At 48.3% G+C, this 22,252-nt stretch overlaps 1 protein-coding gene across 1 annotated transcript in view; it reads right to left on the reverse strand.

The window, feature by feature from the left end:
- The window catches only part of ZC3H12D (zinc finger CCCH-type containing 12D), a 38,411-nt gene extending 16,159 nt beyond the window's left edge, over positions 1-22,252 (reverse strand). Inside the window, exons 1-2 of the mRNA XM_003732757.6 lie at positions 22,082-22,252; positions 12,021-12,395 (exon numbers count right to left, since the gene is read on the reverse strand). Of these exons, the coding sequence (XP_003732805.5) occupies positions 12,021-12,395; positions 22,082-22,128 (422 nt within the window). The 5' untranslated portion in view covers positions 22,129-22,252. The remainder of the gene's footprint in view (positions 1-12,020; positions 12,396-22,081) is intronic.

A 22,252-nucleotide genomic window follows, 5' to 3' on the forward strand; every position in this document is an offset into this window, starting at 1 on the left:
ACTGCTCAACGAAATAAGAGAGGAAACAAACAGATGGAGAAACATTCCATGCTCATGGTTAGGAAGAATCAATATAGTGAAAATGGCTATACTGCCCAAAGTAATTTACAGAATCAACGCTATCCCCATCAAGCTACCATTGACTTTCTTCACAGAACTGGAAAAAACCACCATGAACTTCATATGGAACCAAAAGAGAGCCCACATAGCCAAGTCAATTCTAAGCAAAAAGAACACAGCGGGAGGCATCACACTACCGGACTTCAAACTATACTACAAGGCTACAGTAATCAAAACAGCATGGTACTGGTACCCAAACAGAGATATAGACCAATGGAACAGAACAGAGGCATTGGAGGCAACACAACATATCTACAACCATACGATCTTTGATAAACCTGACAAAAACAAGCAATGGGGAAAGGATTCCCTGTTTAATAAATGGTGTTAGGAAAACTGGCTAGCCATGTGCAGAAAGCAGAAACTGGACCCCTTCCTGACACCTTACACTAAAATTAACTCCAGATGGATTAAAGACTTAAACATAAGACCTGGCACCATAAAAACCCTAGAAGAAAATCTCGGCAAAACCATTCAGGACATAGGAGTAGGCAAGGACTTCATGAACAAAACACTAAAAGCATTGGCAACAAAAGCCAAACTAGACAAATGGGACCTAATCAAACTCCACAGCTTCTGCACGGCAAAAAAACAGTCACTAGAGTGAATCGGCAACCAACAGAATGGGAAAAAATTTTTGCAGTTTACCCATCTGACAAAGGGCTGATATCCAGAATTTACAAAGAACTCAAACAGATTTACAGGAAAAAGCAAACAAACCCATTCAAAAATGGGCAAAGAATATGAACAGACACTTTACAAAAGAAGACATATATGAGGCCAACAAACATATGAAAAAATGCTCATCATCACTGGTCATCAGAGAGATGCAAATCAAAACTACATTGAGATACCATCTCACGCCAGTTAGAATGGTGATCATTAAAAAATCTGGAGACAACAGATGCTGGAGAGGATGTGGAGAAATAGGGACACTTATACACTGCTCGTGGGAGTGTAAATTAGTTCAGCCATTGTGGAAACAGTGTGGCGATTCCTCAAGGACCTAGAAATAGAAATTCCATTTGACTCAGCAATCCCATTCCTGGGTATATATCCAAAGGACGGTAAATCATTCTGCTATAAGGACACATGCACACAAATGTTCATTGCAGCACTGTTTACAACAGCAAAGACCTGGAACCAACCCAAATGCCCATCAATGATAGACTGGACTGGGAAAATGTGGCACATATACACCATGGAATATTATGCAGCAATCAAAAACGATGAGTTCGTGTCCTTTGTAGGGATAGGGATGAATCTGGAGAACATCATTCTCAGCAAACTGACACAAGAACAGAAAATGAAATACCACATATTCTCACTCAATGGCGGGTGATGAACAATGAGAACACATGGACACAGGGAGGGGAGCACTACACACACTGGGGTCTATTGGGGGAATAGAGGAGGGACAGTGGTGGGGGAGCTGGGGAGGGATAGCATAGGGAGAAATGCCAGATGTGGGTGAAGGGGAGGAAGACAGCAAATCACACTGCCACGTGTGTACCTATGCAACTATCTTGCATGTTCTGCACATGTACCCCCAAACCTAAAATGCAATAAAAAAAAAAACTCCCTTCATATATACATCTATCCTATTAGTTCTTCCCTCCAGAGAATTCTAATACAATCTCCAAGGAAAACACATTCTGAGGACTAACAGACAAGGCCTTCTCTTTAACTGAAGCTAAGAAAGATCAACATAAGACCATTAGAAGTAGCCACCTACAGAATTATTCTCATCCTGAGAGATGCTTGTAAATGTGTTATTGCGTTTCCCAAGCCCAAGGAAGAAGGCGAATACCCCTCAGATTCTACGGAAGACATCACTGAAGGCAATAAGGAGAGAGTGATGCGAGATCAGGCAGGGCCTTGCAGACATCATGGAGGATTCCCTTCTTCCACTTAAGAGGAATTAAGAGACATGGAAGGATTTTAAGATTGGAAGTAGCTGTGATGTGACGTGATTATGTGATGACGTGATGTAATGTGATGTGATGTGATGATGTGATGCGATGACGTGATGTCATGTGAGGTCATGTGATGTGATGTGAGGTGATGATGTGATGTCATGTGATGATGTGATGTGATAATGTGATGTCATGTGATGTGATGATGTCATGTGATGTCATGTGAGATGTGATGTGATGATGTGATGTCATGTCATGTCATGTGATGCGATGTGATGTGATGACGTGATGTGATGATGTGATGTCATGTCATGTGATGTGATATGATGACATGACATGACGTGACGTGATGTGATGTGATGATGTGATGTGATGTGATGTGATTACCTGATGTGATGGTGTGATGTGATGTGATGATATGTGATGTGATGTGATGATGTGATGTGATGTGATGTGATGATGTGATGCGATGTGATTTGATGATGTGATGTGATGTGATGATGTGATGCGATGTGATTTGATGATGTGATGTGATGTCATGTGAGATGTGATGTGATGTGATGATGTATGTGATGTCATGTGATGTCATGTGAGATGCGATGTGATGTGATGTGATGATGTGATGTGATGTGATGTGATGTGATGTGATGTGATGTGATGATGTGATGTGATGTGATTGATGTATGATTCAAAAAGCCCAATCTGGCAGCACAGAGGACAGTAAATTGGAAGAAAGCAAAAGCAGACGTAAGGTACCAGTTCAAAATCTGCTGTTATGGAAGCAAAAAATGTCTGGGCACTGTGGCTCACACCTGTAATCCCAGCTCTTTGGGAGGCTGAGGTGGACAGATCACAAGGTCAGGAGTTAGACAAGTCTGACCAACGTAGTGAAACCCATCTCTACTAAAAATACAAAAATTAGCCAGGCATGGTGGCAGGTACCTGTAATCCCAGCTACTCAGGAGGCTGAAGCAGGAGAATCACTTAAACCCAGGAGGCAGAGATTGTAGTGAGCCGAGATTGTGTCATTGCACTCTAGCTTGGGCAACAAAGTGAGACTTGGTCTCAAAAAAGAAAGCAAAAATTGATGGTAACTTGGACTAAGCTGGTGGTGGTGGATGAAGGAGAAGAGTAGGTGACCTTGAGAGATATTTAGAAGGTCAGATCTCCAGAACTCAATGACTGATTGTATGTGGGAGTGATAGAGAAGAAGGCATCAAAGATGACTCCAGATCTCTGGCTTATGTAAGAGGATGGCGGACTATTCTGACACCAGGAATTCTGGAAGGGAACAGGGCTAGAGGGAAAGATCATGAGTTTTATTTTAGACACATATTAAGCAGTTAACATTTCCACTTAGAGGAAATGTTAACAGCTAGGGTTCAGAGGATAGTTCTGAGTGATTAAAGCTGTAGGTCATCTCTGCATAAACAATAGCTGAAGTCACAGCATGGACAGAATTTCGGGCTCGCCTGGAGAGAAAGTGAGCAGCCTGGGCTGAACCTGGAGGAACTCTGCGACCTTGCAGCTGGTTCTAGGTAGAAGAGGGCTATATCACAGGGGACTCAGAGGGCACGGATCTGAGAAGCAGGAAGAAAACCAGGGGGTGCGCCTCAGGAAAGCCGAGGGAAAGGGCCGCCGAACTCTGCTCTGAGTGACTGGTGAAACCTGAAGACTCCTTCAGACTCAGTCAATGGGGTCAGTGGGGTTTTGCTGGAGAGAGACAGTGGATAGATTGGAGATATTGAGAAGGCAAAATCAATTTGACTTGTCCATGGATGAGACAGAGCCTGGCCTCAAATTAGATCATTCCCCTCCTCTTCGGCCTTCAGATCCCAGTGTCATCCTCGCTTCCTCAGAAAAGCATCCGCGACCCCCTAGACTCCATCAGATCCCTCTCATGAGCTCCCACTGCACCCTCCCGCTCCTTCCTGGCACTGGGGAACGTTCGCACCCATCCAGGGGGTCACCTGGGTCTCCCTTCTCTAAACCATGAGATCCTCTTGCTCACCAAGGAATTCTCAGTGCTCGGCATTGTGCCTAATAAGTGTAATGACTGAATTTAAAAGCTGTTAAATAAATGAATGGCTGAGAAGAAACTCAGCTGAGAAGCAGTTGGAGGAGTAGCCCGGGCAAAGGGGAGAGTTGACCGGAAAGATCCAAACACAGGCATGACTGACATGATCTAGGGACCAGAGACAGGTGTGTGGCTGGAGCACGAGGAATGAGCTCCGGCAACAGGTGGAGAGCTGAGCCAGGAGGGAGGAGAGCAGGGATGAGTTCTCAAAGAGCCCAGGGCCGCCATGCCACTCATGCCCTCTCCAGAGAAGGCTGGCAGCCAGCCCAGGAGCAGACAAGGATGATGCTTTGAATTTGCATGACTGCTCTCTTTTGTGTGCGACCTTTCCTGCTATTTTCTCAGGGCAGATTAGGGCAGTTACAGGTTTATAAAAGAAAAAGGAAGTCTTTAGAAATGCTCATCACGATTACTGGAAGTCAGGCTTTATGGAGATACAAGAGAACTTCCTAAATTCCTTTAGCTCCAGTAACATATGAGGAACCAGGCGGGGTTTCCTCCAGTTTTAAGAAGATAAATATCTTGATTGGGATTGGGTGCAGTGGCTCACGCCTGTAATCCCAGCACCAGGCCGAGACAGGTGGTTCACCTGAGGTCAGGAGTTCGAAACCCCGTCTCTACTAAAAATACAAAAATTTTGGTAGAAAAATACAAAAATTTTAGCTGGGCATGGTGGCACAAGCCTGTAAGCCCAGCTACTCAGGAGGCTGAGGCAGGAGAATTGCTTGAACCCGGGAGACGGAGGTTGCAGTGAACAGAGATCGAGCCGCTGCACTCCAGCCTAGGCAACAGAGAGAGACTCTGTCTCAAGAAAAAACAGACAGGAAGAAAACAAATATCCCTTTCGCTGTTGAGGCTGAGCTCTGAGGCTTGTACAGTGAGAAGAAAATATCAATGGGGATGTCTGTGGTAAAAAGGAAGAGGAAGGGTGGGCATGGTGGCTCGTGCCTGTAATCCCAGCACTTTGGGAGGCCGAAGCAGGCGGATCTCGAGGTCAGGAGATCAAGACAATCCTGGCTAACAAGGTGAAACTGTCTTTAAAAAAAAAATTAGTGGGGTGTGGTGTCATGCACCTATAGTCCCAGCTACTCAAGAGGCTGAGGCAGGAGAATCACTTGAACCCGGAGGCAGAGGTTGCAGTGAGCTGAGATTGTGCCACTGCATTCCAGCCTAGGTGACAGAGCAAGACTCAGTCTTAAAAAAAAAAAAAGCCTGGCATGGTGGCTCACGCCTGTAATCCAATCACTTTGGAGGCCAAGGTGGGCAAATCACCTGAGGTCGGGAGTTCAAGACCAGCCTGACCAACATGGTGAAACCCCATCTTTAAAAAAAAAAAAAAAGGAAGAAGAACCAGATCGCTGGTCCCTTCCAGCCCAGCAGAAGCTGAAAAAGAGGGGAGATGGAAGGAGGAGGAGGTCCTCACCCGGCATCCCCACTCCAGCTCCATCCAGCCCAGCCATAGGAGACAGGGAGATGGAGGAACACCAAGACCCTGTGAAAAAGAGACTAAAGCATAGGCTAAACCTTTGTTTTTCAGCACAGCCTGGGCAGGTTGCAAGCCCCTCAAAGAAATGTGGTTTTTGCAGGGCTGCCTTGGAGAACATGGCTGGAGAAGTGAGCCTGAAGAAACACCCCATCCCTCATGTGCTCCCAGGCCTGGTGGACTATCTGGGGATGAACGAGCTGGAGCCAGTGAACAGAGAACATTTTAGTCCAGCGTGGCTCCCAGAAGGCTACTTCCACGTTCCCTGTCCGGAGGCCAGGCCAGCCCAGCCATTGTGCGGCAGAATCCAGAGAGGACCTGAGATGCCTTTTCCAGCCAATACCAGGTCTCCAAGCCCCCAGAGGCCATCTGAGGGAGGGGGCAGAGAGGAACCATGAAGCCTGAGTCTCCCAGGAGACAGAAGAAACGGAGGACGTACAATGAGAAATGTAAGATGTACCCTCCCCTACCTACAAAGGCGGGGAAGAGATCATGCCCATCTTAGAAAATGAGGTCCATTTCCTGTGGCCCCAAAGCAGTAAAGTGAACAATTGATGACAGCCTCCCCGACGCCACCTCCGAGACTCACGCATCTCTTCACTGTAGTCAAGCCCACCCTCAGTTAATTCTCAAGGGAAAATAGCACTGCCACAATGATTGAAAGTTGTTTCCTAATTGCTGCTCTCTATTAGGGATCTCCTTACATATTTGCATTTATCCATTCACAAGCCATCTCTGACACCTTTGGTGGATGCGGGAGGCAGTGTTCAGTAGTGAGAGACAGAGAGTGAACCTGGACACTGGCAGAGCTCTCAGTCGCCCTGGGAGCCCACTCCCCAGCACACAGACAGAAGCGCACTCACCAAAGGCTCATCTGTGTGTTCCTTCACAGGCTCAGTGCGATTCCCGAATATCTACTACAAGGATCTGCACTGCACGCTAAGAATAGACATCACCCTTGCTTCTTGGAGCTCTTTTTTTTTTCTTTAAGAAATAGAGTCTCATTCTGCTACCCAGGCTGGAGTGCAGTGGTGCAATTATGTCTCACTGTAGCCTCAACCTCTCAGGCTCAAGCAATCCTTCCACCTCAGCCTCCTGAGTCACTAGGACTGCCACACCTGGTTAATTTTAAAAATTTGTTGTAAAGATGAGGTCTGGCTATGTTGCCTGGGCTGATCTTGAACTCCTGGCTTCAGGTGATCCTCTCACATCAGCCTCCCAAAGTGCTGAGATTACAGGCATGAGCTGCTGCACTTGGCCTTGGAGCTCACTTTTAAGCTCTGTAGAGAGTTCTGTTTGCCAGGGCACTTTGCACATTTTGCCTCATTTAATCATTACAAGAAGCCCTTGAGGAAGTGACCCTGTCCCCACTTTACCCTGACGAAACTGAAACAAAGCAATGTGCCCAACTCTCTGATCTACGGGCAGCCCTGAAAGCCTAACCCTTGGGCTGCAAACTCTTCCTCCCAGTCTCCTGAAGACCACTGCTTCCCCACAACTCTGTCTACACCCCAGGACCCAGATGGCAGCTCCTTTGGAGTAATAGTAACCCATAGTTTAAATGCTCATGCTTAGAAAAGGTCCCGCATGGGGGAACGTGGTGGCTCATACCTGTAATCCCAGCACTTTGGGAGGCCAAGTTGGGCAGATCACCTGAGGTCAGGAGTTCAAGACCTCCCTGGTCAACATGGGGAAACGCTGCCTCTACCAAAAATACAAAAAAAAAAAAAAAAAAATTAGCTCAGTGTTGTGGTGGGCACCTGTAATCCCAGCTACTTGGGAGGCTGAGGCAGAAGAATCACTTGAACCCAGGAGACAGAGGTTGCAGTGAGCCAGGATCACACCATCGCACTCCAGCCTGGGCAACAAGAGCAAGACTCCATCTCAAAAAGAAAAAAAAAGGCCCCTCATGCCCTTACTAACTAATACTGTGAACCAGCTCATCAGGCAGCAAGCTGAGAGCCAGGCCCTGGGAAAAGGAGACAGGAGCTGGGAGTTTTGAGTAATGGAAGGTACAAAGAGGAAGTGGGTTGGCACCCAAGGCAAATTTTGCCTGCCTGACAATTGTGCCTGGAGTAGCTGCAGTCAGAGTGCCAGCCAGTTACAGTAACTAGACAATCCAATTGTACACCACTGCATCTTTGACTGTTGCCAAGGAGTCCCTGCAGAGGCTGGGGGCTCCCAAAGCAGTCACATGCGAGGAAGGTTGTGACTGTGGGCGGGAAGAAAGAGAGAAGCAAGGATTCCTTAGGGGTCTGAGGTGTGAAGGGAAACTGCTGTTTCTTATTGGGAGTTCAATTGCAAACACTCTGACCCTTCTCACTGGGAGATCTCTCCCCAGCTCAAGGCAGGGAGAAGAGAAGGTGAGCAGAGGCTGCTCTGGGAGCTTTCAACTTACAAGAAATGGGTTCAGACAAGCAGGAACCCAAGGCTAATGTTGGACAGAACAGATTCAGGGTCTCAGAAGCAGGTCGGATCCCCAGCCCTGTCATAAGCCACCACCCTTCACTTTCTGGCCTCTGGGAGCCCACAGAGAGGGTCATGATGAAAACTGAGCCATGATTTCAAGCCTAAACTCTCTCTTCCTTGGAGATCCCTTACTCCAGCACAAACTGGAGCCTGCTGGGTGTCCTGAGAGTGTAAAAATGTAAACAACAGCCAAACCAAGAAGCCCTGTGCACTCCAAAATGAGTCACATTTACATGAAACCCTCCTCTGAGGCAGTAAGAGGATGTGAAATTATCAGGTGGTTTCCCCCTAAGCTTGTATTTCAAATCCTGCCTTTTCTAGATTTGCCTATGGAATGTAAAACAGGTCAGACACTTGCGAGTCTGCCTGCCCTGGGCAAGTAACTGCTGCAACTGCTTGCTGGTGAGAATTCATGCTCTTCCCACACACCATGATGCCATTTTGAACATGCTTTCAATGAAAGCTGCCTTCTTTTTAAAAAGTTGCTGGGGGCCAGGCGCGGTGGCTCACGCCTGTAATCCCAGCACTTTGGGAGGCTGAGGTGGGCAGATCACAAGGTCAGGAGATGGAGACCATCTGGCTAACACGATGAAACCCCGTCTCTGCTAAAAAATACAAAAAATTAGCTGGACGTGGTGGCACACGCCTATAGTCCCAGCTACTCGGGAGGCTGAGGCAGGAAAATCGCTTGAACCCAGGAGGCGGAGGTTGAAGTGAGCTGAGATCGCACCACTGCACTCCAGGCTGGTCAACAGAGTGAGACTCCATCTCAAAAAAACAAAAAATGAGAAAAAAACAGATAATGAATGATGCCAGTAGTCCCACTTAAAAGTACCCATTTCTGTAAAAAGCAGGCCAGTGGCCCACTCTGTCAACCTCCAGAGAGCAGCAGCCAGGCCTTCTGGACTCAGCCAAGCATGACCAATGGCCTTGGGCTAAACATTCTGAAGCGCGGAGGAAAGAAGCCCACAGAAACTTCTACCAATTGTGGCATGGCCAGGAAGCACACAGGTGGGTGTCAGGGTTTGATTCAAGCCAGTATTGACCATAGTCAAGCCTGTCAAGTCTCCTCCTGTGTAACGGAGAGGATCAGATACAAGGACTGATGGCCTGCTCTAACATTCTCTGTGCTTACAGGGCCTAGTGCCTCCCAAAAGGCAGAGGGAAAAGAAATCCCTGGCCTTTAATAAAGCATAGTATTACCTGTAATTTCTCATTCTATGTCAGTGGTTTCTAATATTTAGGGGATTACAGGTCCTTTAAGTAGCTACTGAAAGCTATGAATCTTCCCCTAGAGAAACATATATGTACGCAGACATGTCAGGTTGTGCATATCATTTCAGGCCATTGCTGGCTTTGAAGATAGAAGGGATCATGAGCTGAGGAACGAAGTCTCTAGAAACTGGAGAAAATAAAAAACGACATCCTCTAGGACTTCCAGAAGGACACTTCCAGGGGACAGAGCCAGAGCCAGGAGCAGGCACACTGAAGAACACTCCCGTCAACAGAAGCCACACTTGTCATCCACTCAAGGTGAAAAGAACAGGTGTCCCACTCAGTCTTTTAGCCCCTCCCCATCACTGCAAGGCCAGACAGTGCATGAAGCAGTATTGCCTTCAAAAACAGAAAATGGCAATGTCTGCAATACTACAAAACCTCAGTGAAAGGGAATTTTCAGAAACCGTGTTTCTGAGGTTAATCGAATTTTGAGGTCAACGGATAACAACGAGACACCCCTTTGGGTTTCAGTCATCCACTGCCTGTGAAGGGTGAGCATCCGCTTAAACCTTTCATGACTGAGGATATGGCAGACCTTGAGGGACATGAGTTCTGTTGAAACTCCCATTGGACGAACTCAATAGATGTCATTGTGGAAGGGGTAGAGGAGAGGGTGGAACCTCACACCCCACTGTCCCCAGAACTTGCCTTTAAAAGGAACAAATTAAGTCCCATGATGGGGTGGTGGCTGTACAATTTGTCTCTTTTTCCTGACCACTGGGATCCAGAGGCAGGGGAAGGGGATGTTTGTGTGTGTGTAGACGCATTGTGTGTGTGTGTCCATATGTGCACACATACAGAGCATAGGTACATGTGTGCTGGTTGACTCGGGTGTTTCAGAGGTAGCCAGTGTATGAGAATATTTACGCTCTGACACATTCTTCGTAGTAAGTCTGAGTAAGGATTTCAATGTGTAACCGGCACAGATTGAGCATGAGAAAATTAAACTGATTGTCATCGTGGGAGGTGGGGGACAGAGGTGGGGGGATTAAAGGATGTGCCCAGGACACATTATGGTCATGTGCAAACAGAAGATGTGGCTTCAGTTTGACTCCAAGCAGCAACCGAGACTCCCATAAGAACAAAACCCTGAACCGCTATCTTACTATAACAATTTCTAAAACATGCAAGTTTCTAAAACATGCAATTTCTAAAACATACATGTTTCTTGTAGCCCCTGAAATAGTCTTTTTACTCTACAGCCACTCTGCTGTTTGATTTGGAATCACAGAACTCATACAGCCTTAAGGCTGGGAAGGTCTTAGATTTAAGCATTTAAAGCCTTCTTTCTATGGATGCCTAGAGAGAGAGGTTTCTCACTCAGATCATACAGAGGCCAGGACGCTCACACAACCCCTCCTAGACTTTCTAGGACCCTCAGAACCTACTGGAGTCTTAAAAATCTTCATAGCTTCCCAGAGATCTTAAATTGAGCAGGATTTCATAGGTTTACCTATCTGGTGCCTATACATGACATGGGTGAGAATGTGACAGAGACCCCATGGGCCAGTCCCTAAATCCCAGGAGGAAGAGAGGGCTCCATCGCCTGCTGATGTCATCAAGGCCAGGGAGACTTACTGATGAAAAGTTGGAAAAGAAAAACAGAAAACTCACAGTACACACCATAAAAAGTGCAGGGACAACCCCGGAGGCTGGACCATCTGGGTTGAACCATTGCAAACCTAGGTCCTGCAGCACCAAATCCAAAAGGGAAACTCAGATGCTCTGTCGACACATTTGGCGCTGCAGAGAATGGCTTTTCTGGATTCCCACCGACGGCAGGTAACTCAGCTTTTGAAAAGGGAAGCACATATATTCACAGCTGTGAGTGAAGCATTTCCTATGGCTCCGCCCTTTGCGGGGCTGTAACAAAGCCAAGTGGTAGAATAACCCACCTGTTTGGGTAATGCCCCACTTCACCCAGCAGGGTGTTGGTGGAGGCTACAGAGATTCCGTCACAGAGGAGCTCAGCCAAGACAGGCAGATAACAACTTGGGCATGAGGCTGGCACTCCCAAAGCCCACAAAAATGCCAACACACGAATGTTCACACAGCCGCATCTGCAGCTCAGGACGCCACAAACAAATCTCTCAAACTTACCAAGGGAACCGCAACAGCGCCTCCCCAGCAACCCCAGCAGAGGGCTTCCAGCGCCCTGCAAGCACACCTGCCCACGTGATGCTCCGAATGTCGACGGAGTAGAAGAGGTATCTGTGGGCCTCTTTCACAGAAGAGGAAATGAGTGCTGCAGCTTTCCCAGAGTCACGCAGCTGGTTAGGGACAGACTCCCAACAAAAACCACATCTGTCAACACCTGACCCAGGGCGCCTACCTCATTACCACACCTTCCCCAAAAGAAGGCTCTTCCTCTGGGTTATGATCATTAACAACTATGCTTGTTGAAACTTACTCTGTGTCAGGCGTGTCCTAGGCATTTTGTGTATAAAAACCCTCTATGGAGGTTTCATCCCCATCGTATGGATGGAGAAAATGAGGCCCAGAGAAGTTAAGTGACTTGCTTAATGCCACACAGCTACTATGAGTTGGCACAGGGATTCAAAGCCTGATCCATTGTCCCCAAAGCTCTTGGGATCAAACCACAGAGAAGAGGGACAGTACTCAGGGCTCTTGTAATAGAGGCCTCCCCAGCCTCAACTACAGGACGAAGGGAAGCTACCTCATTGCCACGTTGCTGCCATCAATCACTATGGGTCGCAGGGAACTAGCCGGGCCTCCGATGTCCTCTTCCAGGGCTGTTCCCGGGCCCTGCTGGGCTGAATCCGGGACCCCACAGGAGCCCCGAGGCACTAGCCTAGGTGCAGCCGGGTGCTCCAGGGACCCCGGGCGGCTGCCCATGCAGATAAGCTCCTGCAGCACGTCGTTGACCAGGGTGCCCTCGCCCAGCTTGCCCAGCACCCGGAGCACGTCCTCCCGGTCGTAGCCCAGCTTCTGGAAGAACTCCATCTTGCTGGGGTGCTCCATGCTGTGCCCAGGGGCCACTGGCGCGGGTCCTGCCCCAAGCTTCCTCCTCTCAGAGCCCTGCAGGCATGAGCTAAAGAGAAAAAAGGCATCCATCAGGTGTTTTCTGGGCAGACTGGGGCAAGGGCAAGGGATGCCTGTGCTGGCTCCCTCCTGGCCCTGCTGTCAGGAATCGGGTGGATCCCAGTCTGCTTGGGGATTTTCAGCTGCTCAGTGTGGTTGCGGAGCTGCAGAGGCGATCATGCTGCTTTCACAGTACGCTGTCTGAGGCCTTTACCTCACACTGCCTGGCAGGGAACCCCGACCACACACTGGGGCTGAGCATGCACCCAGCACTCTGGACAGGCCAGGCGCCACCTGAAACAATGAAACTGACCCCAGGGGCACTGGCCCCTTCTTACTGCCAAATTCAACAGCATTTTCACAGTCCTCGCCTTATGCAAACTCTCCGCCGCTTTTGAAACTGGGAACCACACCTTGACTTGTTATTTTAAATAAAAAAAAGTATAGACTGCCCTTTCTTGAAACTATCTGCTCCCTTAGGCTGTATAACTTGGCCTGATTCTCCTCCTACGTTGGTCCAGCTCTTCCCCTCTCCTTCAGTGTTGGGGTGCCGCCCAGGCTCTCACCAGCCCCTATATTCTGATGGGCCCCACAGCTGCCTGTCTGGCTCACACCCCCCACGAGCACCAGGCTCAGTTGTAAGTCTGGGAGATAAACGTCATGCATGCTATTTAAATTAAGTGCTGTGGGAACTCAGAATGCTGTCATTCAACAGACACTTGCTAAGTGACTACTTCAGTGGTTCCCAAAGTGTGATTTAGGGAAGCTTGAGGGACTCCAAGATTTTTCCAGGGCATCTTCAAAGTAAAAACTAGTTTGAGGCTGGGCGCAGTGGCTCACACCTGTAATCCCAGCACTTTGGAAGGCCGAGGCGGGCAGATCACGAGATCAGGAGTTAGAGACCAGCCTGGGCAACATAGTAAAACCCCATCTCTACTAAAAACACAAAAATTATCCAGGCATGGTGGCAGGCACCTGTAGTCCCAGCTATTCAGGAGGCTGAGGCAGGAGAATCACTTGAACCCGGAAGGTGGAGGTTGCAGTGAGCCGAGATCACACCACTGCACTCCAGCCTGGGCAATACAGCAAGACTCCGTCTCAAAAACAAAAACAAAAAAACAAAAAAAAAACCTATTTTTATAAAAATCCCAAGACGCAATTTGTGTGCTTAACTCCTATCCTCTCCTAAGTGTACAACAGAATATTCCACAGACTACATGTCGTGCGATACTGCAACAGTTTGAATGCAGAAGCAGGTATGAGAATCCAGCTGTCTTCTATTAACCCAAACATTAAACAGATTTACAGAAATATGAATCAGCGCCGCGCTTCTTACTAATTTTTTTTGTTTTGGAAAATAAAGTTATTTTTCATGAAGATATGTCATTAGGTCAGTGTAATTGGTTTATTATTATGTAAAAATAAACGACTTTTTTCAAGTTCTTATTTTTTTATTTCTAATAAAGTATATATCCAGCGACAGATAGAATCCACATAAATAAAGGCTCTTTGGGACCCTTAATAATTTTTAAGAGTATAAAGGGTTTCTGAAACTAAAGTTTCTTCTTAAATCTAGAGCTGTTCCAACAGATATTTCCACGTAGCTGACTCCATGCAGGTGACCTATAGACATGCCCTCCTTCTCCCAGGGCGCCAGTACAGAACGTCCAGTTCTTTACTCCCTCAGCCTGGCCCTCTCAAGTCTACCTCCTACTGTCCCCTGCCCCACACACGCCTCAGTCCTGCCGTCTTCATCCCACACCCCAGGACTGCAGCACCCTCCATCTAGCTTGTAGCCACCACTGTATTTCTAAAATGAGTCTGATCATGTTAGCCACCTGCTTAGAAATCTCCTCATTGACTACAAGAAAGACACCAAATTCCTAGGCAGGCTGCTGAGCTTGTCACAAAGTAGCCCTGATGCTGCCTACCTCACTGCCCATCCCAGCCCACCTGACCCCTTCTCTAGAGCCTTGCGGCGCAGGCAATCCAGAATGTTCTCACACCAAGCATGCTGGCTCCTGCCTGTAATCCTTGCACTTTGGGAAACCGAGGTAGGAGGATTGCCTGAGGCCAGGAGTTCAAAAATAGCCCGGACAACATAGTGAGACACCATCTTTATAAAAAATTTAAAAAGTTATCTGGGCTTGGTGATGTGTGCCTGAAGTCCCAGTTACTTAGGAGGCTGAGACAGGAGGATTACTTGACCCTAGGAGGTCGAGGCTGCAGTGAGCTGTGATCACACCACTGCACCCCAGCCTGGGTGACAGAGCAAGCTCCCGCCTCTTAAAAAATAAAACTCAACTTAAAAAAGAAACAAACAGGCTGGGTGTGGTGGCTCACACCTGTAATCCCAGCACTTTGGGAGGTCGAGGTGGGTGGATCACAAGGTCAAGAGTTCAAGACCAGCCTGGCCAAGATGGTGAAATCTCGTCTCTACTAAAAATTACAAAAAAAAAAAATTAGCCAGGTGAGGTGGCACGCACCTGTAATCCCAGCTACTCAGGAGGCTGAGGCAGGAGAATTTTTTGAACCCAGGCGGTGGAGGTTGCAGTGAGCTTAAATCATGCCACTGCACTCCAGGCTGGGTGACAGCGAGACTCTGTCTTAAAAAACAAAAACCAAACACACAAAAAAACAGAATGTTCTCAGCACCGTGTTTCTCAATAGGTTTTCCTCTCTACCTGGAAGGCTCTTTTTGTCTTGCAAACATCAAGATTCAGCTCGATGTTATTGAGAGCAGTCATCCCTGAGCCTACAGACGGAATGAGCAGTTCGGCCATCTCATCTACTGCAGCACTTTGCTCACACCTGTCTTATGACACAGTGAATTTTGAGACTTTTGAGATTTCAAAAACTTTTGAGATTTCACAGAGAATTCATCTATTTCTCAAGAGACTGAATTACTCAGGCATCCTGACCTATTGCCTCAGAATCACCAGCACCAGCATGATGCCTAGTATATCTGAGGAGTTCAATGGACTTTTTTTTTTTAGAGACGGGGGTCTCACTATGTTGCCCAACCTGAACTTGAACTCCTGGGCTCAAGTGATCCTCCTACCTTAGCCTACTACGTAGCCAGGACCACAGGTGTGTGCCACCACACCCTAATAGATTTCTAAAAATAAATGTCCAAAGCTAAATTTATCTTCTTTCCTCAAATATTTTTTTCCTTGGACTTCCAATCTTACTGAATGGCATCCCCCAGAGGCCCAAAGAAGAAATCTCAAAAGTCCCCTTTCACTCCTCTCTTCTCCTCACCTCTACATCCCATCGGCCAATAATACTGCTTCCCGGACATTTTCCATAATCACCCTGCTTCTTACACTCACACCCTGGTTCCTCCCCCTTACACTCACACCATTTACACTCACACCATTTTCACACACACCATTTACACGCACACATTTACACACACCATTTACACGCACACCATTTACACTCACACCATTTACATGCACACCATTTAAACACACACCATTTACACGCACCCCATTTACACTCACACCATTTACACGCACCCCATTTACACTCACACATTTACACGCACACATTTACACACGCCATTTACATTAACACCATTTACACACACCATTTACACACACCATTTACACTCACACCATTTACACTCACCATTTACACGCACACCATTTACACTCACGCCATTTACACTCACACCATTTACACGCACACCATTTACACTCACACCATTTATACTCATACATTTACACGCACACCATTTACACTCACACATTTACACGCATACCATTTACACTCACACATTTACACTCATGCCATTTACACTCACACCATTTACACTCACACCATTTACACTCACACCATTTATACTCACACATTTACACGCACACCATTTACACTCACACATTTACACACACACCATTTACACTCACACCATTTATACTCACACATTTACACGCACACCATTTACACTCACACATTTACACACACACCATTTACACTCACACCATTTATACTCACACATTTACACGCACACCATTTACACTCGCACATTTACACTCACACATTTACACTCACCACTTACACACACACCATTTACACTCACACCATTTACACGCACACCACCCCAGTTCATTCACTCCTTTGTGTAGCAAACATTTGCCACTCACCGACTCAACACCAGCACTGTGCTGCATCCCAGCTCTATGAAAACAAAATAAGACAACCCAATGTCAACTCATTCACAATCAATTCAAGAAAACAGACAAAAAATGTAAACAATGAGCCATAAATCATGAAGATAAACACATACTTTTAATTAGAAAAATGTGCTTTCAACGTGGTACATAGATATCATAGAATACTATGCAGACATAAAAAAGAATAAAATCATGTCCTTTGCAGCAGCATGGTTGGAGCTGAAGGTCATTAACCTAAGTGAATTAACACAGGAACAGAAAACCAAATAGAACATGTTCTCAACTATATATAAGTGGGAGTGAAACTCTGAGTACACCTGAGCACAAAGAAGAGAACATAGATACCAGACCCCACTTGAGGATGGAGGGCAGGAGGAGGGCGAGCACTGAAAAACCACCTATCAGGTACTAAGCTCATTAACTGGGTAAGAAAATAATCTGTACACCCAACTCCCACCACATGTAATTTACCCATGTAACAAACATGCACACGTGCCCTTGAACCTAAAATAAAAATTGGAGCCCGGGCACAGCAGCTCATGACTACAATCCCAGCACTTTGGGAGGCTGGCCTAGGTGAGTGAATCACTTGAGCCCAGGAGTTCAAGACCAACCTGGGCAACATGGCAAAACCCCTACTCTACAAAAAAAAAAAAAATTAGCTGGGCGTGTTGGCTCACACCTATCGCCTCAGCTACTCAGGAGGCTGAAGTGGGAGGATTGATCGAGCCTGGGAGTTGAAGGCTACGGTGAGCCATGATTGTGCCTCTGCACTCCAGCCTGGGCAGCAGAGCAAGACCCTGTCTCAAAAAAATAAGATAAGAAAGAAAGAAAAATGTTCCATCAAAATACAGGTAAGGATAAGGTCAGGAGTTCGAGACCAGCCTAAACAACATGGAGAAACCTCATCTCTGCTAAAAATACAAAATTAGCCATACATAGTGGCACATGCTTGTAATCCCAGCTACTCAGGAGGCTGAAGCAGGAGAATCAATTGAACCTGGGAGGCGGAGGTTGCAGTGACCCAAGATCGCACTATTGCACTCCCACCTGGGCAACAAGAAATCCGTCTCAAAAGAAATAAATAAATAAAAGGTAAGGAACGTCTTATCTTCCCTTGAGGGGCAGGGGAAGGCCAAAGAACTGTTGGAGAGAAGTGAACTGCACAGTGAAGAGAGGCTGGCTCTTCCGGGGGAAGAAGGGCCCTGTTGCACTCCACACTATCATCACAGTGGGGGCCAACCCACCCTCCAGGCTCTTGGTCACCTCCTCCCTGACTGGCAACCAGTCATTCTCTCTCAGGACAGTGGTCCCCTCAGCTGAGGTCCACCAGCAGCCCAGACTCCATAGAGGAGAAGGACACTCACCCAGCCTGTCAGGCCAGCCTCACACCGGGATCACTCACTGAGCCCAAAAGGCCTCCAAGCAGGCTCTTCCCTCGCCCAGAACATCTGCCCCACTGGCGAACCTTCCTGTCACACCCCAGAAGCTTCTGTCACACACAGAAGCCTTCCCAACCCTGACAGCCCCTTCCACCTCCACCCCTCCCCATGCAGGCGCTGTGGCATTTGTTTTAATTTGGAAGAAAAAGAGAGAAGGGAAGAGGGAGGAGATATAGGAGAAAGAAAAGAGGGTGAGAACTAAGAGAGAGAAAGGAACAAGCGACAGGAACAAAAAGTTCACCTTCCTGTGGCTCAGCCTTTTTGTGTGTGTGTGTGTGTGTGTGTGTGTGTGTGTGTGTGTGTGTGTGTGTGTGTGTGAGAGGGAGTCTTGCTCTGTCACCCAGGCTAGGGTGCAGTGGCACAAGGCACAATCTCAGCTCACCGCAACCTCTGCCTCCAGCGTTCAAGCGATTCTCCTTCCTCAGCCTCCTGAGTAGCTGGGATTACAGGCATGCACCACCACGTCCTACTAATTTTTGTATTTTAGTAGAGACGGGGTTTCACTAAGTAAGTCAAGCTGGTCTCGAACTCCTGACCTCAAATGATCCACCCACCTCAGCCACCCAAAGTGCTGGATTACTTCCTGTGGCTCAGCCTTTGTATCCATGCCCTTCGCGTTACCCCTGGTGGGAAGATGGGACAGATACGACTGTTCCCTTCCTGCCGGTGAGGAAACAGAGGCTCGGAAAGTAACGGCTGCGTGGCTAGTAAACGGCGGAGACGAAAACAATATGTCGTTTTAAGCTGTGTTCAGAACACAGGCAGCATCTTGTTGGCGCAGACGTGGGAGAAATCAAAAAGTGGCTAGGTCAGGTGACTCCTCTTCGGTCACCAAGGAGCGGCTCTGAGGAAAGGGCGACTTTCTTTTGTAACTTGGGTTCGGGGTAACAGAAACACCGGGGGTTTCACCTGGAGGGTGAGGGGAGACCGCTGGGGGCCGCAGTGGGGGACAGCTCCCCTAGGGACCCTCGGGTCGCAGCCCACAGCCCATTTTCTGAGGAGACTGAGAGGGGTAAGCGTGGCCAGGAGAGCTGTTTTCGCACCAGCCGATGGAAAGAACGCGCCTACTTCAGGGGCTTTTTCCCCTGAGACTTTAACATCAACTTGGTTCCTTTTTAACGCTTCTAAATACGAAAGAAACAGTGGCAGAGGTAGGGCGCTGCTCTTAGGAGTCCCCCGGGGCCCTGGGGCCGCAGCCTCCCCAGGGACACGAAGGTCTCTGAGCTGCAGCTCTGCCAGCCGCGTCCCGTTCCTTCCTTCCTATTTTTAAGACCGGAAAGTCTGAACGACTTCATTTCCGTTTTCTTCCTCCATCCTGACTGGAAGTCACACGCAGTCCGGATGATTAGCGGCAACGCTTAGAGAATCTTCCACGTGGCCCCTCGAGGCCTTGGGAGGTCACAGGAGCAGCTTCCTGTGGTCAGAGTAGGCTCCTGGGGGTGGGTTCGGGGTGGCCTGGAAGTGGGGGGGACATGGCTGGAACAGATCAGATCTGTCCATTCTAGAATCAGCCAATCCAGGGGAGGGGCCCAGGTTCTAGTCTGCAGCCTCTGACTGGAAGAGCACTGAGGAAAAGAGAAAAAGAGAAAGAGGAAAGAAGTCGGGCGGGGGCATGGGGGGCAGCGGCAGCCCCCATGGGCGCTTCCTTGTATATTATCACAACGGTGGAAACCCCGTGTCCTGGAAGCCACCTCATTACTCCAAGTGCAGAGGAGGAAACTGAGGCAAACAGAGGCTTTGGTGACATACCCAGGCCTCCACTGTAAATAGGGGAGACCAGACTCCCAAAGATGGTGATTTGCCGAGACCAGAGGGCACTGCCTAGGGCTGCTCAGGTGCCATCCGAAGGCCACTGGCCACCATGAGGCAGCACGGAGCAGAGACACCCGCCCCAGCCCCAAGACCAGTACACTCAACACCTCGCCCCCGCCCCCCACATCTGTTCCCAGGTCACCTCTGCCAGCTCCACAGAAATCCACAAAATCCGGCCTCCCAAACTTGGCCACCAGGTGAGGAGGAAGCTGTCCTGCCCTGAGCTTCTCCATAGAGGCCAAGCAGACAGTTTCTGGTTGAGCTCAGAGCTAGAGGCCCACAGTGGAGCTGTCAGTTCAGTTGGATTTTGAGGAAGTCACAAAGAGGCAAAGACTGCAGTTCATGGGGCAAGTGTTTCTTGTGGCCTTCTTTTTTCTTTTTAAGGGAACGTGTGTTTTTTAAAATTTTTCCTTAAATTGTGGTGAATTATACACAACATAAAATTTACCATTGTAGGCTGGCAGCACAGAGCACATTCACACTGCTGTGCAGCCAACGCCACCACTCAGCTCCGGATCACGTCAGCCTACAGAACTGAAACTGCTCATTAAACAGTAACTTCCCATTGCCCGTCCCCAGCCCCCAGCACTCACGGTACTTTCTGTCTCAATAAATAAATGATTCTAGGCAGCTCTTAGGATCGGAACCGTATAGTATTTATCCTTTTGTCACCGGCTTATTTTGCTCTACCTTGTATCTTCATTTTGTTGTTGTTTTCTGAGATGGAGTTTGGCTCTTGTTGCCCAGGCTGGAGTGCAATGGCGCCATCTTGGCTCACCGCAACCTCTGCCTCCCGGGTTCAGGCAATTCTCCTGCCTCGGCCTCTGGAGTAGCTGGGATTACAGGTATGCACCACCATGCCCGGCTAGTTTTTTGTATTTTTAGTAGAGATGGGGTTTCTCCATGTTTGTCAGGCTGGTCTTGAACTCCCAACCTCAGGTGATCACCCTAAGGTGGATCAGGGATCCACCCACCTCGGCCTCCCAAACTGCTGTGATTACAGGTGTGAGCCACTGGCGCCAGGCCTACATTGCCCGGCCTCCCAAACTGCTGGGATTACAGGCGTGAGCCACTGGCGCCAGGCCTACATCTTCCATACAAACTCTGGAGCTCAAGGAAGCCTCCTACTTCAACCTCCTGAGTAGCTGGAACTATGGGCACACACCACCATGCCTGGCTGATTTTTTTAATTTTTTGTAGAGATGGGGGTCTCACTAAGTTGCCCAGGCTGGTCTCACACTCCTGACCTCAAGGTGCTGATCTCAAACTCCTGGTCCCTTAAAGTGCTGAGATTACAGTCATGAGCCTCCGCTCCCAGCCAATTTCTCTCATTTGTAAGGCTGAATAACATTCCTTGGTGTGTATACACCACATCGTGTTTATCCGTTCACCCATGGACACTTGGGTTGTCTCTGCCTCCGGGCCTCTGCAAATGATGTTGCTCTGAACATAGGTGTGCCGGCCTGGCCTTTTGCTTTCTCAAACTCATCCCCTGCTCTTCTGCACTGCGATGGTATCTCTAAGGTGGACACACAAGCATTTAAGCCCTGACCCACATCCTGGAGCGGCGCTACTGTAGTCCACACCCCAGCCTGTTCATGCGTCAGGGATGGGCACCCCACGGTGGGCATCACCTGGCTTTGGAGAGAAGCTCATAATCTTGGGAGCCACCGCTGAGGTTTCTTATGCTGCAGGGAATCTTCACCACAGTCAGAGTAAGACTTAGTTCAGTCTCCTCATTAGCCTTCATGAAGCCCACAGAGGTATCCTCTGTAAGAGATGCTGCCGAAGTTCCTGACTGCAGTCAGCCAGGAAACTAGGCTTCCCTTAGAGGATAACCAGTCTAGAAGATGCTCTCATGAGTATGCTGGCGGGGCTCAAGTGTGCCAGGGACTGCTACTTTTTCTGATTTCCTAACGTGTAAATAGCTTCAAAGGTAAAGCAGGAGCTTTTACAGAAACCGAAGAGCTTCCCCTGTTTAATCTTTCCCCCCAAAAAACCATCTGGAAATTAAGCCCAATTTTGCTAAAATGAGCAATGATTTCACCTCAAGGAAATTAAAGAGGGTTGTCTTATTTTCTTATTTAGCACTTAAAATAATTTAGAGTGTGAGAAATCAGATTGCTCAGGTCACACTCTCCGAGGACTGCTCTCTTCTGGCCCTCCTCCCGCCCCTGCCCCAGGATTCCAGTCTCTGTCCTCCACCTCTGGACTCAAGTCTGCGTGGTATGGGCCACACTGATGGCCAGGGAACATGCACTCACCAGCAGGGTGTATCCCTCCGGTCTTCACAGTCGCCAGCAGCCTTCATACCAATGTTCTCCTGCCAGTGAGGCCAGGACCCCAGGTGCCACTGCAGTCAGAGGAGGGCAGCCGGCATATGCCGCACAGCCACTAGGAGCCACTTCATGCCAACGCTCCACTTCCTGCACGCC

Source organism: Callithrix jacchus, chromosome 4 (assembly GCF_049354715.1).
Source record: "Callithrix jacchus isolate 240 chromosome 4, calJac240_pri, whole genome shotgun sequence".
In the NCBI taxonomy this organism is placed as follows: domain Eukaryota; kingdom Metazoa; phylum Chordata; class Mammalia; order Primates; family Cebidae; genus Callithrix; species Callithrix jacchus.